Raw genomic sequence first — 19,703 nt, 5'->3', positions numbered from 1 at the left:
GTCCAAGTAATGCAAGGAGTGCTGTGGGTCGGAAAGATTCATTCTCATCATTGCCATCCACATATATTGTTTTTTTTTGTTTTTTTTTTTAAAGAAACTTGTCAGTATGCAAAGATGCCTTGTTCTTTCTACATCTATCAAGGAGGTTATGTTTTCATTACCGTTGAACAGCAGGATTAAACCAAAACTATGGGTGAATTTATGTTTTTATATGATTTATGAGCATGGGCAAAGTCATTCAATTTTGGTGCCGGTTTGGTTTAACTCTCACAGTGTAGATTATTGGCCGTGGTGCAGGTCTGAGCTCTGCGTGTCCCTCTACTTTAACTCTTTGTCCTGACTTGTTTTTACAACACTGACCCCAGAAATGTTTGAAGGGTTTAAACTACTGGTATGTGGATGTATGTTAACTTTTCTAATAAATGGTTGTCAACACAATGACAGTTGTTTTTTTTTCCCTCTCTCTCCAGTGATGGGTTGATTGCAAAGAAATTAGTTATGTAATATGGAATAATTTACAGTGGCATACAATTTTGGGGTAGATGTAGATTTGCGGGAATTTCAATTAGCAGATGCATTTAAAATGACGATCTGAGTAGATGCGATCTGAGTAGATGCAACCTGAGCAAGGATCTAGTCAGTAGGGGGGAAAAAATGCTGTCCTGTACTGATTAGTCACCTGTAGTTCAATTGAAATTTGTCTATAGTGATCAAATAATTCATAGTTCATTGCTTTTTGAAAGTTGTTCAGATCAGTAACCTGATCACTACCATGTCCACTAGCATTTCTGTTTACACAACACATCCATCCTCTCAACAGTTTTGCTGATGAAGTTCCTTATATCCCTGAGACATGGTATAGGGTAGTGTATGGTGTGAAATACCATGTAAGGGCTAACAAGCTGGCAATTTAACGGAGTACATATGCAAAAGGAGACCTGTTTGGTTACATTTATAAACGCCTATTATACACGTGTAGCTGTGGTGTATACGCTTGATAGTATATTTCTTAAAGCTGGACCCTGTATGTGTAGTTGAAGACGACCAATGTAATAAATGTATAGGTCCTACAACTACGGCTGTAAAGTGGTTGAGACAACCACCTTTCCTCGCTTTAAGGTCAGTATTTGCTGTACGGGATGTACACGTCGCAGCACGACTATAAAAGTCGATAAAAGTCGCTTTATTTTGAAGGTTTAAGCGACCCGGTAGTTCGTCTTTGTTCTGTAATTAGTGAGGTAAACGTTTCAGAGGACGTGAACCTCTTTGCTTGCTAGCAGTGCCGTTGATGGTACCTTGCAGTTTCTGCTGCAGGTAGAGAAAAAATAACAACAAATTATAAAAAAATAGGACATCCAAAAGTTGAGAAACTTGGCCTGTGTGTCTTATGCTACCCAGAAGGACTAGCTACGTGCTAACAGAGAGACTCTGCCTAACATCGCCGAAGGTGAGCATTTAGCTTTCCATTACCAGATCAACCTACCTTACTTGAGAGATACAAAAAAAACGATTCACCGAAATTGTTAAAACATAGGTCTGTCACGCTATTCTTTGACAATCTTACATTGTAGCAAAGACTTGTAGGTTAGCTAACAACTACCAAGACCTGGGCAACGTTAGCTAACTCACAAAGATGTTGACGTGGAATTAGGTGGAGGATTTCGTGCTTAAACCAGCTACAAATTTCTCATCTTTTCTTTTCAGGGATGAAGAGTGGAGCTGTTTTTTAGAAGACTTAAGAAGTTCTACAAGTTGGTACAGCAATAACCCCAGAGCTAGCTAATACTGAGCCGAAGCCTTCGTAGACTTTACCAACTGTTGTATAACCTATGTAGTTTCAAAAGTCGTCAGGTTTAAAACAAAATATGTAGGCGAAAGGCCTGGCTTTTAGGTACTGTAATTTTTATGAAGTGAACAGAACGTAATGTACGTGGGGGCGGGTTTCCCCGTGCGTCTTCTGAGCTCCTCAAACACACCCACAGGTGTGTCTGAGGCCTGATATATCATTTCCTTCAGACCTCGTGAGTGTTTGTGAACAAGAATTTCAACTTCACAACTGAACTGGCATTTCATGTACACTTTTCCTTTGATCTCATAAAGCTGCTCTGGAAACTTAAGCAAGAGGCGCTGAGAGCTGCCTGTCCGCTGATATTATTTCAATTCCAACAGGCTCATTGAGAAAGCATGACGGCTGTGGTGGGCCGAGCATTGGGTTGGGTGCGTTCATGGGGTAGCAGTGCCATGTCAGAGACTCCCGCATCTTTGACATCTGAAGGCCACAAACAGCATGGCTGTGATGGCCGGGGCCTCAGGGCATGGACCTCTTGGATTTGGGGAGGGTGGAGACATCAAAATGACCAAAGCAGTCCAGTCGAGGAGTACTGGGAGGCACAGGACAAGTTTCCAGCCATGGAAATTGAAGATCTTGGCGCAGCGAAACAGGGGACTGAGGCAAGTTTACAAGTTTCTTGGTGGAATAAATACGTAACCTCTTACCTTTGGCCCAGAAAAACTGAATTAAGAGGACTACGACGAAGGAAACATGATGGTCGGAGTGGAGATGTATGGAACCATGATATTGATGGGGACTTTTCTGACTACGGAACTCCTCCTCCATCACCTACACCTTCCTCTCCGCTGACATCTCCTTTTCGACTGTTTGTACACAGCTGGAACGCGGAAATCCTACCAGACCACTATGAGATCTGTTTTAACTTCCTTCGTCACTTGTTTGACCTTTTTGTTGTTGGCTTCCTGTGGACCGTGTCTCCTCCTGCCAAGTTGATCCTGGAAGTGTTGGGGGTCCAGGGAGCGCTGAGGCTGTGGTTTCATGGTATGGCCATGTTTTTTGTCTCCACAGTTGGAATGGCAGGATTACTCTGGTTGATCCAAGAGTATCTTCCACAATTTGCTTTGTTATATGGAATCATACAGGCATTAGTTATCTCTGTCAGTGTTCGACAGAGTGTGATCCTTGGTGTGGAGGAAGAAAAGAAAGAAAATGAAGAGGAGGGACAAGAGACAGATCCTATGAGAGACAGAAGGGAACACAGAGAAAAGCCTGTGGTTGTTAAAGACAAGTTGAAGACAAATTAAGCCTAAGGTAAGTCCCTTCACTCTTCTGATATGTTTAGGTTCACATCTGATAAAAGTTACTAAATTCATGTTTATTTTTGACAAGTTGTATTTTTTTTAGGACTACATAATCTGAATTTAAATTTCAAAACAAAAAATAGCATCTTAATGACAAACTGCTGAACGACAGGCCAACAGTCCAGTTTAGGTGAACCTAAAACCTCAAGGACACAAGATGATTCTGGATGAGGCTTGCACTAAATCAGTACTTTAATTAACTGATAACAGTGGCGATATATACAGCCATAGTGATTATTTTTTCATCTTGTTACTGCCAATAAGTGTGACATTCGGACTGGTGTGAAACTAACTATAACAGCTGATAAAATTGAAGAATTCTTTTGGGAGACACAGATTATTCTCTTTATTTCCTGAATCCTCTGATGACCCACTGCTTCAGTCTTCATAATTATGCCTTCAAAGGAAAATACCCTGTCAGTGTCTTTTTTGTTTAAATATATTTTAGACATCAGTGGTCATGGCATAAATTCTCTGAAATAAATGCCCATATTGCAAGGTATGTACCCATCACAGCCCCATTCTTACATTTGGATGTATGGTGGACCCATGATCTGCTGATGAACCTCTCATTATTATTTGTCTTATGCCAGTGCTCAAATTGCCAAGAGCTGGAATAAGCTAGAAACATGAAACTTAGCCCATCAACTGTCAGTGACATGTTCATTTTTCCCAAGCGACATGAATCCAGTCGGCCACATAGTGACACTATGAGTAAGGTGCAAAAATATGGAGCTAAAACAGAGACCGTCATTGAAAATAAAAGTTGTCATTGAATTAAAAGAATTTGTCATTGAAAATGAAGTTTGTCATTGAAAATAAAATTTGGCTTTATTTTGCATTTTAATGTGAATTTCAGTTACAATTTGCGGATATTTTTCTTCATGTCTGTGCTTTTTAAGACATTTTTGTTGTTTTACACTCAAAGTTTTGTTTTTAACTACGTCTCAGTTCTGTTTTCAATGACAGCTTTCTGTCTCTCTTTTGATGTGGAGGGGAGGAGTCTGAGGGGAGGGACAAGGGGCGCCTTATTTGCATATAACTTGCGTATCAATTTGTGTTGTCCAGAATCCACTAGTCTGTGACTGACATGACCAACACAGCCCTGCCTCTTTATATTTTAATATGAATATAATTCATATGTATATATTTTGAGGTTTCTAAGATGGTTATAAATCTTTATTTAATGTTTAAGAGGCCTTGACTTATTGACAACTGTAGTTTGAACTGTACCTCTTATTCTCAGTTATATCAGTGAATCAACAAGAACTTAGCAGAAACTAATTACTAAACCTTGCCGAGGACACCACGTAATGGTAAGTGGTCTGTATTTATATAGCACTTTACTATACCTGAAATGATACGCACTTTACATTATACATCCCATTCACACACTGATGGCGGAAGCTGCCATGCAAGACGCTAACCACGACCCATCAGGAACAGTTAGGGGTTCGGCGTCAGGGACACCTCAACATGAGCTCTCCAGGCCAGGATCGAACCAGCAGCCCTCCGGTTACAAGACGGCCACTCTACCCACTGAGCCATGCCGCTCCGTAATGCAGGACTGTATTATATGACCACATGTTTTATCTGAATACACCTCATAAACAGGGATGGATGGCTTTATAGTTTTATTATTAACATTACTAAAATAGTTTAGTCTACATTCTACATACATAGCTGCTGTTTGTCCTCAGACATCCAAAAGTTTATAGTCCGACAGATGCACAAACATCACTATACATTAATGTAATTACCTAGACCTCACCTGTGCCATGCACTGAACTTCATCACTAATTAATGATGTATATAGAATATACTGCCCAGTCATCTAAAAAGCTTTTTTTTTTTTTATAATGCTAGCTGTCTGACCGGGACACTCGCATCTCCAAAATCGTTGGAGTAAATTATTAAGCAAGCTTTATCTTGATCATTTGACCAGAGATTTGATGTTTATACAACTACTTTCTCACCTAAAATAATTTTAAAACTACATTTTGTGTCACAATAATTGAAAAAAACAGTAGTACTTACAAAAAACTTCTATTACCTTTGTAGGTTTTCTCCTCGGCCATTCTCGCTGGTTTGTGCGAAATGCATCATGGAATACTTGGCTCCCCCAAATCCATTTGATATGTAAATGAGGTGCTCCTTTCTGATCCCCTCAGACTCCTCTCCACGCCAAAACAGAGACAGAAAGGTGTCATTGAAAACAGAACTTTGAAACATCGTTAAAAAACTTTGAGTGTAAAAAAGAAAGTCTTTAAAAGTACAGACATGAAGAAAACATCAGAAAATTGTAATTGAAAATCATATAAAAATACAAAAAAAGGCCAATTTTTTTTCAATGACAACCTTTACTGTGTCTGTTTTAGCTCCGTACAAAAGCGACTCTCACAGACAGTCTGATTGACTTGACAGGTTAGGCCTTGTGTGCTCTTTGAAAACATCCCTGACGGCTGAAGTGAAACTAGTGGGTCAGTGAGATATGTTGAGCCGGAAGTCAGAGTTTTAAGTGTCAGCACTTTTTGTCACCGAGGTGGCTCTCTTTCTACCTTTTCTTCTTTTCCATGGTAACTGATGCTGTAAGCTACCCTGGTTATGTTCAGATTTTCACATTTAAATCAGCTGTAAAGAGTCTCCATTTTTAAAAAAGGTTTTCCTTAAGATTGAATACGTGCAAATATGTTTTTATCTGTAAAGCTGTTGAGCTGTACATTACTAAACCCACTGAATGAAGCTGTGTAGTTACAGTATCACATACTGGATGCAAGATGTTGCCATGGGAACCCGACATATATTTAGTTGGTGATGCAGAAATCGTATAAATAGGTATAAGTTTGGTCCTGATTTGCTGCCAAGTCCATTTAAGCTGCTGATACTGTGGCTGATGATGCAAAGATTAGAACACTGATTAGTTAATTGGTATTTATGACAGAGAATATTTAATCAGTAACATTTTCAGTTTGATATGACCACAAATTAAAGTGATGTCTTGCATTATGAAACAGTGTCAGGCCTAAATGCACTTCAATACAATATCTTATTTAAATATATGAAATTTGAAGTTTAACAGCTTTAGCGTGCAGCAGTCAGAAATAATCAGCTGCATTGATCAGTTAAAAAAAAAAGCACATGATTAACAGTTTTCTACCAGCATTCCTGTGCTGCATCATTTTCAGTAGCAGCACTTTTTACTGTCATAATTTTTATATTCCTCATTGTTCTCTATTAAAACAACCTGTTGACTGAAGCAACTACATACCATCATTTCATTTTGTGCAGAAAAGTCACGTGACATGTTAAACAACCACTTTTGTGTGAACACGTACAGAGTCTGAAGCAGGAAGCCTGAGTTAACAAAGAAAGGTGATACCTTCTGATACCTGTTATCTCTGACTGGGGTTTTAGTTTTTGTCGAGCCAACTAACATAAAGAAAGCCTGGCTGTGTTGAACTCGCTTCGTATTACAGCCCTCTGGACAATAAAGGCCACCATGATGGATTTTTAGCTAATTTGCATATTGTAAAAGACAGTACCATAGCATTCAGTGTTTATGTTTTGACTGTATCACTACCAAATTTAGAATATAGTCTCACAGGATTGAGCTACACTATTTTAATACAGTAGGCAAAATTAGTCAAAAAACTTTGCAACAATTGAATAAGAAAATTTGACAAAGGGCAAGCCCTAAAACAGCATTTCCCATAGCTTAAACTGTCTTACAGCTGTCATGATCAAATTTAGCAGACACATTCTGTCCTCTTATCTCCCACACATACGTAGTGACTGTTTCTTGCTCATGGCTTTAATTTTGGGCAATTGAAATGCTTCCTTCTGTTGAGTGCCAAAAGGTTTTGCACCCACTCATTGCTCAAGTCAAGTTTATTTTATTGTCTCCCGTGGGAGAAATTTGTCTTAGACAAGGCAAGAAATCAAGCTGCACTTGCAATACAATAAAACAGAACACATACTATTAAGAATACAAAATAAATACATGACATAGAATAAATAAGTTAAAATAGTATAAGAACAAAACTAAAATACACACATTCCCCCACACATACGTGTCGCACATCTGCAATTACCTCCCTTTGGCAGCTGCACCTAGCTGCTCATTTATGATAGAAGAGTTTTTAAAACAGTTGAGCCTGCACAGTGGGACTCTACCTCCTGCCTGAATTCAACAGCTCGTACTCTGTGAACAGGACATGGGATGGATCAGCAAAAATATTGTTTCCTTGCCTGATGGTGGCCTGTATAAATAAGTCCTGTGGCATAAGTGGAACAGGGGTACTTATGATTTTACTCGCCATCTTCGCCAGGTTATGAATCTGTGTTTTCGACTTGACTGTGAGAACAGGTGATCCCGTACCTAAGTATGGATTCAATGGTTGCACAGTAGAAGAGCAACATGATTTCTCTGCAGACATCAAAAAGTCTGAGTCGTATGAGGAAATGGAGGCGCTGATGGATTCTGGCACAAACACTTGCCACCTGTGCTTGCCAGCTGAAGTCACCATCAATGTGCACACCAAGGTGCTGTTTGTGGTTATATTAATTCTAATTACTATTTATTAATTTATTGTAACTGTGTCCTGCCATAATTAGGTACACAATTTCTGTCAGGTATGATAACATTGTAGTTGGTGACTTTCTACAATGAAACCTTACAGGTTAGGAAATATGAGCACTGTAATGTTGCCAATAATTCCTCATTTAACAGGAAATCATTGTGTCGAGGAAAATTCCAAAACACAACCCAAACCTTAATTTCCCAAGCAAATAGAACATTTTAACCTCTAGCACATCCAAAAACTAAGGACCAATTTGCTTTTGATGATTTATTAAAGGACATTAAGTGAACAATATACAAAGTATTAAATGTATATATTATTTTTTTTATTAAACGTAATATTAAACGTATATAACTGAACTTTTCCACTCTCTTTGTCTCTGCACACTTTACATAATACTTCTTGTTCCACTCCCTTTTTTCCTGTTGTGACACGTGTCCAACCCACTTCCCGCTAAGATGCATCTGCATTATTTTCCTTTATGTGCAACAAGACATTAGACACGAACAAGCGAGATAAAAATATATCAAACAAAAATACTTTCCATCCACAACATACACTTATTGTTATAGTTATCATCTATAATTCTACTAATCAGTTGGGTCTTACAGTATGCATACTTTTACAATGGTAGGGCAAAATCGTAGGCCAGACTTGAAGGAGGCGGATCTGTAAACCTACAGGAGTTTATTATCGCATACATGTTTATCAAGATTTATATATCATGGTAAAAACTATAAATTAAGATAGAAATTGAAATAAATAGAATTTGTCCTTTGTGGCAAGTTTCTAGACTAAAAAAGGTCATCAGAAATGTTGCTTCTTATTCTTTGAACTTCTTAGAGGCCTGCAGTTTTAATGCTCACGGTTTTGTTTTATGTAGATTGATAGATTCACTTTTGATTCTTTCAAAATAATATTAATACATAAAAATAATAACAAATCAGAAATTTTAAACCTAAGACCCCTGAACTGAGATCAGGCAAAGCACTGAATACTTACCCTCCAAAATCAATGCAGCATTTGAAGATTTTACATCTTTAAAAATGTTATTATGGTGGCTAATAAGCAGTTTGGACCATAAGACAGACTACTGTGCTACAGCGTCCTTTAGGTGAGTGCTGATGAGTACATATTTTGACTATAGTGCAGGGTGAAATTCATTTCTACTGCATTAGGCAGAGATCAACCTCTGCTCATATGAATTGCTGGTCACACCATTCTTCACATCAACTGTATATTCAGAGAGTTTGTCTTTTCCACAGGTAGTGGAGAGAAGTTACGGCTGATTCAGGACTCCATCAAGATCTGTCCAGCAGTATCAGACCCTTCCAGCTGTTGGACATCACAACAGTGGAACTACACTGACAGACTTTCACCGTGGCCCTAACTTAAGCAGTGTGACTTGTATTGCACATTTATTACAAATTCACAACAGTTGTACTTGTGCCACTTTATGTTCAACACTATAGATATGCATTTTCCAGACATTTGTGTTCAGTTGATCTCAGTATTGTCATCAGAATGTTGGCAATGAGAGCTACACAGTACTCTGTATTTAAATTATGTTGTTCAAGAGAAAATGTTCAAGAATAGCTTGTTAATTCAAAAAAAAGAGGAAGATGCCCAGTATTTAGGGAATACTCAGTCTCATTGACATTTTATTTCTTGCTTTGTGGGACTACTTTTCTCATGATTCTTCTTAAGGTAGTCACTAGTGCTCATACCAGATGATTGCTTTTGGTGTATTTTTTTGAGAAGTAATTATCAAATTTGATTATTGAAGAACCAAATTCGCAACCTGAATCGGTAGCAAAGAAATAAAGACTGATTCAGTTCGCCGGGTTAACAAATGCTGAAACTGGACTTAGAAATTACGTTTCTAAGTCCTTGCTAAATTTACGGTGCACAAAACAATTGTGCATTTTGTTTATTTCATACATTTATTTATAGATTTTCTGGAGATATGACAAAATCTGGTTGGTCAAAAACATACAGCAGTGTTGATATTTGGTTAAACATCTCTTGGCCATTTTCACCTCAACTAGGCACTACCGGTAGTGGTCTGCACATTTCTGGTTCTTCTTTGACCACTACTCTTGACAGAATTGGTGCAGTTTAGCTAAATTAGTTGTCTTTCTGACACAGACTTGTTTCTTCATCACAGTTCACAGGTTGGTGATGAGATTTATGTGAGGACTTTGGGGAGACCAGTCTAAAACCTTCATTCTTGCTGATTTTGCTTTTTTTAAAAATGTGTGTTGGGTCCTTCTTCGTGATTCCATTTGCTTTGTGTAAAGCATCAGTTCCACTGGCAGCAGAACAGCCCCAGAGCAGAATACTATCATCATGTTTGATGGTAGGTTTGGGGTTCAGGGCCTTCGCCTTCTCTTCTCCAAACCTATTTCTGGTTATTGTGGTCAAGAAGCTCAGTTTTTGTTCCATCTGACCACAGAACTTTCCTCCAGAAGGCCTTTGTCCATGTGATCAGCAGCAGACTGTTGTCCAGCCTGAAGGTTCTGCTTTCTGTCTGATCATGGCAGTGACACAGCTGTACCACACACTTTATACCCACAAAAAATTGTTTGTTTGACGATTTTGGGATCTGTACCTGCTTGAAAGTGGCTCGAAGTGACTTTCTTGACCTGTTGAAATCAATTAATTGCTTTTTCAGATCTTTGTTCAGCTCCTCCTACTTTCCTGCTGTAATGTTTTTGGCTGAGTCTGATGAGACTACCATTATATACATGGTCTTTACGAGTGCATGGAAACTCTTGTTCACACCTGTATATCCAGTTGGGGTGCGGTTCTAACTACACTGAAGCTTCTACAAGCTTGTGCAGAGTGCTGGACAGAAGGCTAAAATGAAGGTACTATATGTTTACTTGTGTGAAAATCTGAATTTGGTCAAGGCGCATGAACCCTAGGAGGAGGCACGAGAAAGTAGCAACCCTTACTGCTAATCTATAGACCTAAACACCAGTCACTCAAGTACCTACACGCTACAAAATGTACTGTGTTAAAGCCATACGATCTCCTAAACTCCACACTGATCTCAGATTTAGATTTTTTAAATTAAATGTTTATTTTGAGACAAAAACTCATTAAATGTAAGTCAGCGCTTCGTTCTCTGTTTTATTAGCCATACACAAAGTGGCGTCAGCCCAAACCTGAGATGGTTGTTGCTTGATCTCAATTATAAGTCATCAAATGTTCATCATTTCTGCTCATGAATGTTCTTTGTGCTTTATGTGTTTTTACATATTGAGATAAAAAGTATGGAAGACCCATGTAAGCTGTGGAATAACAATTCCTGAAAACCTTACCACTTTAAATGGATCGCGTTACACTGATACTATAACTTCCTCAAGACCATGGTTCTGTCATTGTTGCTTGTGGTAGCAGGTGCCTGTTTAGAAATTTTAAGTGTTAATACTAATGCCAGCAGCACACTTTAATATTTTCTTTGTATACAGTTTCATTCTGCCTTAATATCATTTTCTGTGCCATGATACTGCTTGTTTTGAACTTTACAGGGAATGTAGGCCACAGTCTTCCTCCACCAGTGTTTTTATCTATTTGTATTTTCTTGTAATAAAATTGATTTAAATGTATGAAAATGAAAAGGAAAAAAAATTAATTTGGTTTTATGCACAATAGCATGTTTTCCATTCAACACTCCTGTTGTATGTAACCTAATTTGCCTTGTTTTAAGCATGTGCTGCTTATCCAGTTATTCAAAAAGATGTGAATTTGGAGTTGCTTCCCTCTGTCACATCCTATAGGGTGTGGAAGCCTGTGGCTGACAATATGGAAATTTAGTCATCTGAAATGTCTGTTTGTGTACTCATGATGTATGACAAAATTTGGGTGCATTTTGGAAATTTTTAAAATTCATTTTCATAAAAAGGCCTAATAAAAACATTTTCTAATCTCACATTTTATTATATTACAATAAATTAAATATATTAGAAATTTAAATTGTTACTACAGCAAAATACATAAGTACAGACACTTTAACCTTCAGGAAATTGTGATGGACACATGAAGATGAATTTTGGGGGTGGGGATGGGATGGGATGTGAAGCTTCATTTTAAGGTTAGAGAGCATATTGTCTGCTTTTTCTTAAAGGGATTTTTACTTTGGAATGTATTGTTATCTCAGTGTCTGCATATACGGAAAATTATTTCTAACTGTAATTTTCATTTCAATTGTGTCAGCACTGCTGTGTTTCAAACTTTACAATATTTAATTTTAATGTTAAGAGCTATAGACGTCCATGGAGAGACTGTTTGTCATTTGCTTTTGTGTATTGCACCGAATCTTTATTAACAATCCTAAGAATAGCCACTATTTCTATAGCTCTTTGTTGCTTTTTAGGTATTGCTTGCATTTTTGGGGCTTTTATTGCAGTGATATTAACACTAAACATCCCTTGTAAGGAAAGATATTTTTATATGAGCAGCCATGTGCTGGATTACTGTAGGAAGGACCTTACTGATACACATGGCGTAATTTTTACTAGGATGAAGAGAAAGAGGGAAGCATCTGCTGAGACCTATTACTGTACATGTAATTTATCACCACTGAAGCCAATACTATACTGAGGTTGAATATTCCAAATGGGTAATTAAAGCGGTTGCTCTTTTATGAAATTGTATGCTTGTCTTGCTTTTAATTCCCTAGACACTTTTTGAAGTCGTACATGAAACTAAGCAAAGGCATTGTTGGTCTGCTAATTATGTTGGGATGGTGTTAGCAGGAAGACAAACACAAGGAAAAATATAACAGCCAGCTTAATTAAAGATGATACTGGAATGTATTGTCAAACTTTCCTGCCGTTTGTTTCTGTTCATTTATATATGCTGTGAAAATCTACTTACAGATGCTTGAATAGGTAAACCATCATGATGATCATGCCTGCTTTATGTGAGACTGGCAGTTTTTTTCTCATACTGCAGTATTAGAAATCTTTCTGTCATTGGATTTGGAACAGTGATGCAACTGCAAGAACAGCATACATTATGTTGAAGTGATACATAGCCTAATATGAGGAACTAAAGCAAAAGGTAGTCAAACATTATCACAGAACTGACTGCAAACTCTAGGCCTCCATGAAGTGGCTGTAACAGGTCAGTGATTGGTGTCACTATGCAATGACACTACATCTGTCCTGAAATATACTGCTGACATTTCCTCATACCCTTTGATTTTCCTTTTGGTTTCCGCTCTTTTTAAATACATTAAAAATAATACTGAGGAATACAAAAAGGGCAATCTTTGGCGGTTTCACAAAAGATTATATGGCTTGAAATATTTCTTCAGACATTTAACTACTAAAATGATTTTTAAGGGGCTGCACAGTGACTTGGTGGTTAGCACTGTCACCTTGCAGCTAAAAATAAAGATCCCCAATTTGCGTGCTGGCCTGGGCCTGGGATCTTTCTGCATGGAGTTTGCATGTTCTAACTGTGCATGTGTGAGTTTTCTCTGGGTACGCAGGTTTCCTCCCACAATCCAAAAACATACACATGTGGACCAAAATTATTGGCACCCCTCGGTTAATGAAAGTAAAACCCACAATGATCACAGAAATAATTTGAATCAGACAAAAGTAATAATAAATATAAATTCAATGAAATATAAGCAATGAAAATCAGACATTGCTTTTGAACCGTGGTTTAACAGAATTATTTTTAAAAATAAACTCATGAAACAGGCCTGGATAAAAATGATGGTACCCTTAACTTAATATTTTGTTGCACAACCTTTTGAGGCAATCACTGCAATCAAACAATTTCTGTAACTGTCAGTGAGACTTCTGCACCTCTCAGCAGGTATTCTGGTCCACTCCTCATGAGCAGACTGCTCCAGTTGTCTCAGGTTTGAAGGGTTCCTTCTCCAGACGGCATGTTTCAGCTCCTTCCACAGATGTTCAATAGGATTTAGATCAGGGCTCATAGAAGGCCACTTCAGAATAGTCCAATGTTTTCCTCTTAGCCATTCTTGGCTGTTTTTAGCTGTGTGTTTTGACTCATTATCCTGTTGCAAGACCCATGACCTGCAACTGAGACCAAGCTTTCTGACACTGGGCAGCACATTTCTCTCTAGAATACCTTGATAGTCATGAGATTTCATTGTACCCTGCACAGATTCCAGACACCCTGTGCCAGATGCAGCAAAGCAGCCCCAGAACATAACAGAACCTCCTCCATGTTTCACAGTAGGGACAGTGTTCTTTTCTTGGTATGCTTCATTTTTGCGTCTATGAACATAGAGCTGATGTGCCTTGCCAAAAAGTTCCAGTTTTGTCTCGTCTGTCCATAGGACATTCTCCCAGAAGCTTTGTGGCTTGTCAACATGCAGTTTGGCAAATTCCAGTCTGGCTTTTTTATGATTTGTTTTCAACAATGGTGTCCTCCTTGGTCGTCTCCCATGAAGTCCACTTTGGCTCAGACAACGACAGATGGTGCAATCTGACACTGATGTACCTTGGACCTTGGAGTTCACCTTTAATGTCTTTAGAGGTTGTTCTGGGCTCTTTTGTTACCATTCATATTATCCGTCTCTTCCATTTGTCATCAGTTTTCCTCCTGTGGCCACGTCCAGGGAGGTTGGCTACAGTCCCATGGATCTTAAATTTCTGAATAATATGTGCAACTGTAGTCACAGGAACATCAAGCTGCTTGGAGATGGTCTTATAACCTTTACCTTTAACATGCTTGTCTATAATTTTCTTTCTAATCTCCTGAGACAACTCTCTCCTTGGCTTCCTCTGGTCCATGTTTACTGTGGTACACACCATGTCACCAAACAGCACACTGACTACTTGTAACCCTATAAATAGGCCGACTGACTGATTACAAGTTTGTAGACACCTGTGATGCTAATTAGAGGACACACCTTGATTGAACATGTCCCTATGGTCACATTATTTTCAGTCTTTTCTAGGGGTACCATCATTTTTGTCCAGGCCTGTTTCATGAGTTTATTTTTTTAAATAATTCCGTTAAACCATGGTTCAAAAGCAATGTCTGATTTTCATTGCTTAATTTTCATTGACTTTTTATTTATAATTACTTTTGTCAGATTCAAGTTATTTCTGTGACCATTGTGGGTTTTTCTTTCATTAACCGAGGGGTACCAACAATTTTGTCCACGTGTGTACTGAGGTTAATTGGTGATTGTCCGTAGATGTTAATGTGAGTGTGATTGTTTGTCTCTCTGTGTAGCCCTGCGATAGACTGGTCACATGTCCAGAGTGTCCCCTGCCTTCACCCAAAGTCAGCTGGGTTAGACTCCAGGATGAGGATTAAGTGGTGTATAGATAATGGATGGATTTATTATTTTTTTATTATTATTATTTAAGTGTACTTAGAAGAAAACCATGGTCTCATTCTAGGATGTATTTGAAGTGTTGGGCTTTGTGTATTATGTACAGTAATCACTGGAACATACTGGAACATTGCCTGGCCTCAGGTATTTAGTGTGGTCATAACTACACAACTTAATCTGGGATTATGTACCATGTAAGCACAGTATCTTCAACCTTCACATTTTGACACTTGGATGTTTTTTGGAACAGGGCGTTAGGCAATAAATCAGGATGACCACCTAGAGGTAAAACAACATAACCTTCATGATATGGAGAGTGTTGATTAACATTTGTCTGCATTGGAGCAGCAATAGTATTTGGAGTAGTGTTTGTGCTCACATGATGAATGCAAGTCCAATAATTCATCACCTTTAAGTACTGGTTTGGTCTCCACCACCTCTATAGCAACATATGCTACTCTTCAGCTGGTAGTAGTGCACATAGGGCCTTCAGAGCTTTTGCACTCAACAGCTGCCTGCTGCTGCTGGAACAAGGCTAATGTGAGCGCTACAGCAAAGGAAACAACTAGGCGGGTTTGTTACAATGACCGACGCATTTTTAAAAAACCATTATCAAAAAAATCAATGCAACTTCAAATTCCTAATCACATCAGCTGATACTGTACAAAAGCCCTGCATTGTCCCTCATTCCAAACAAAGTTGCAGCTAATCAAATTGTCACAAGCCATTTGCAACCTTTTGTGGATGTTTAATCAAGCTTTTACAAAACACGAAACAGAAAAACTTTACTTTTTATATTCATGCAATACTGTAGCTATGGATTCATCTATTTAAGTCTGTCACCCTCTTTTACATATTTTTGGGGGAGTTGTTAGAAGTTTAATTTCAAATATATCCATACTCCATATAATATGCCTTACTCCTCTTTAATATATAACACACATTGGTAAAGTGTTTTAATCACAGTCCAAAACTTTATTTAACATTAAATCTGTTTTCTTAATGTCAATAGTATATACAGGAAGGTGTATTGCCAGTATAAGAACAATGTACATATGTATTTATGTCAATGAGTGTACATAAAGTGGTGGCATAAATGAATTGAGTATAATACACAGTTCTGGCAAATATCAAACTTGGTCTGAAACTGTAGAGAAGAATGATGATGATGATGATGAAGTATGTATCTGGTAAGTTGTGGTCATAGCTGAGACAATGCCTTGGTCTGCAGTCATGCAACTTTACCTCATCTGTTCTGTACACCATCTTAGCTGCAATCCAATTATACATATTCACCTTGGTCAGGATAGGACCTCAATTCATGGAACGCTGCATCTTCATTGGTTTACCTTACAGCAATAAATCATGTGAAACACTTTTCATAGCACAGCAGGAAAAGCACAAATATCCATCATTTTAAAATAAAGTTCGTAGAGTAAAACTATACATTTGATTTTCTGACATGCAGCTGAATTTAATGGGAACCTGTGAGTATTTCATCCAAGCAGTTGAGTGAATTAGTACATTTAAAAATGGTCTTTTCTTTCACATATCCACACTGATGTTTACAACACAACCATCCTCTAGTTTTCCTTCACTCATAGGGATGGGTATCGTTAAGATTTGAACGGTACTATTACTTTTATCGATACTGCTTATCGGCCTGATACTTTGTTTTTTGTTCGATTTTGTTTTTTAAAGGCAAAAACACTAAAGAAATTAAGAATAGCACAAATGTACTGTGTAAATGTACACTGCCTGTCCAAAAAAAAGTCAGACACTCTATTATTTCATTGGACTGCCTTTAGCTCTGAGAACAACATACATTCGCTGTGGCATCATTTCGATAAGCTTCTGCAATGTCATAACATTTATTTCTGTCCAGAGATGCATTAATTTTCTACAAAGACGTTATATTGACGATGGGAGAGCTGCGCAAAGTCTTCTCCAGCACATCCCAAACATCCAAAGCCCCAATGGGGCTGTGGTCTGGACTCTGTGGAGGCCAATCCATGTGTAAAAATGATGTCTCATGCTCCCTGATCCACTCATTCACAGTGTGAACCCCATGAATCCTGGCATCGTCGTCTTGGAACATGCCCATGCCATCAGGGGAAGAGAAACTCTACTGATCGAAAGACCTGGTCATTCAGTATTTTCAGGTAGTCAGCTGACCTCATTCTTTGGTTGCATAACGTTTCTGAACCTGACCAACCCCAGATCATAACTCTAACCCCTACAGGCTGTTAGGCACTAGCCATGATGAGTATATCATTTCATCCACCTCTCTTCTTACAGTGATGCACCCATCACTTTGGAACAAGGTAAATCTGGACTCATCAAATCGCATGACCTTCTTTCATTGCTCCACAGTCCAATCTTTATGCTACCTAACAAATTGAAACCTTTTTTTCTGATTAGCCTCGCTGATCAGTGGTTTTCTTAGAGCTACACAGCTGTTTAGTCTCAATCCCTGGAGTTTCCGTCGCATTTTGCATGTGGAAATGCTCTTACTTTCACTATTAAACACATCTGTGAGTTCTACTGTTGATTTCGTACGATCATCAAGTTTATTCTAACCACATTTGTTCCTGGAAGATGATGGTTAACAACCCGATTTTAGTAGTTTCAGCAATCTCCTTAGTTGTTTTCTTTGCTTGATGCAGGCCAATAATTTGACCCTTCTGAGACAGATTAACATCCTTTCCATGACCACAGGATATGTCTTCTGACATGAGAAGCTCCTCACTGCATCAGTTGGGGTTAAATAAGTTGTTGTCAGCTGAAACATATTCATCACTGCAGTAATTATCCAATGGAAGGCTCTTACGTATTTGCTTAGTTAAATCTAAGTGGCGACTTCTTTTTGGACAGGCAGTGTATATAGACACTAATGTTGTGTTGATGGAATGATCAGAGTACTGTGGACAGTGTCACAGGTTTTACTCACAAACTAAAATATGATGCAATGAGTTTCATTCAACTGTCCAGCATTATATGAGAATTAAAAGCTCCACCTTGAACAGATGTTAGGTAAACGTCAACACATTCTTGAAAAAACCTTTGTCACTCTTCAGTAAAATTAATGCAGGACTTTGACAGTATTTTTTTTTACTTAGTTTGACTAATCCAGGCTTACATGATGCTAACCTGATTAGATCATCTAGCTAATCTCAAACCAGCTAATGCTGTTTGGCCAAAGTACAGCATTTCAGCCTCAGATAAAGTTAGCTCCTGACAGCAAAGTACTACTTTGAAATAACAGCAACGTCAGTGAAAAGTAAAATAGGCACAGGCATGATTGGCTAACATGGTGCTATGGCTACAGAATGGCTATGCATCATTTCAAATGAGTGATTTTCAAACAGATTCTCACTCTAGTCAGAATGATACTAGATGCTTGAGGCTAATGCCGATCATATTTGAGAATTTCAAAAATACTCAATAATAGATAAACTAATTATGTCTTTGAATATACTGGCTAATATATCAGCCAAAATAAATTAGTTTTGAACACCAACCAATGAAAAAAAACATCAGTGTGCTAAAGTCTCTAAGAAAAGAAAAAAAACTTTGCTAAAGCCACAAACAGAAAAATGAAACTGAATGACCAATTAATGAACTGGATTCATACAGCAATAAATCAGACTAAATTTAAAGCAGTCATTTTTTCGGTTGTATTTTTAGCATGCATATGAACATGTGTTTAATGTACTTATGACTTTGTTGTGAATAAACTGTGATAACACAAACAGATTTTTTTTGCCTATGCTCTCTCCTAAAAACTATTTATACCATTTTTCTTCTCTTTCAGTAGTTTTTTCCCTCCATAGTTCCACTTTCCCCTAATAATATCAAAGACATTTCCAGGAGAGAACATCATAATTTTGTAAAAATGTAAATTGTTTTTAAAGCTCCATTGATGTTTAATGGAAAAAACAATGACAATCTCATCACAACATACATATGTCTGCCATTTTTGCAGTCATCTTTGATGATCACATAGTACAATCACATATGTAAGATCTGGGCCTTGGGGCTGAAGGGGGAGGGTTGGAATGGGATGGGATGGGCAGGGCATGGGAGGGGAATGGCAACTTTATATACTGTAACCAAAATACTGCGGCAGCTGTTCTATGTTTTTTCCTTTTCCTACAATATGTGACGCAAACAAAATGTATTATAGTGAAGTTAATGGAAAACTCAATAAAAACTGTATATATGTATGTATGTATATATATATATATATATATATATATATATATATATATATATATATATATATATATATATATATATACATATACATATACATATACATATACATATACATATACATATACATATACATATATATATATATATATATATATATAAAGCTCTATTTAAATCCTTATTTTCTCTCTGGGTTATTTGGAATTCATTTATTGAAAATGTAACAACGTTCTGCTATTGGTCCCAGTTGACCTGTTTTTTTCCACTGGAAATTTTCTGAAAGTGATAAGGAAATCATGGGCCTAAGACCCCACTTGGATCTGAGAAAGAATTCATGTATGAGGTCAACTTTGAAAAGACTAGCTCATGATACATCTAACTGTTAATGCATTTCAACTTTTAGAAGAACTTTCTCAACA

The 19,703-nt window shown here is 37.7% G+C and overlaps 1 protein-coding gene across 1 annotated transcript; it reads left to right on the top strand.

Annotated features, from left to right (window-relative positions):
- Window positions 1-1,229: 1,229 nt before the first annotated feature.
- Window positions 1,230-12,389, top strand: c15h6orf47 (chromosome 15 C6orf47 homolog). Its single transcript, XM_023295402.3, has 3 exons — window positions 1,230-1,447; window positions 1,705-3,103; window positions 8,999-12,389. Exon 2 carries the CDS (start codon window positions 2,185-2,187, stop codon window positions 3,094-3,096), a length of 912 nt encoding a protein of 303 aa, XP_023151170.1. The 5' UTR covers window positions 1,230-1,447; window positions 1,705-2,184; the 3' UTR covers window positions 3,097-3,103; window positions 8,999-12,389.
- The last annotated feature ends 7,314 nt before the right edge of the window (window positions 12,390-19,703 follow it).

The sequence above is a fragment of the Amphiprion ocellaris genome, chromosome 15, assembly GCF_022539595.1.
Source record: "Amphiprion ocellaris isolate individual 3 ecotype Okinawa chromosome 15, ASM2253959v1, whole genome shotgun sequence".
Lineage (NCBI taxonomy): Eukaryota > Metazoa > Chordata > Actinopteri > Pomacentridae > Amphiprion > Amphiprion ocellaris.
Note: the sequence above shows the minus strand (reverse complement) of the source record. Positions and strands in the feature narration are given on the sequence as shown.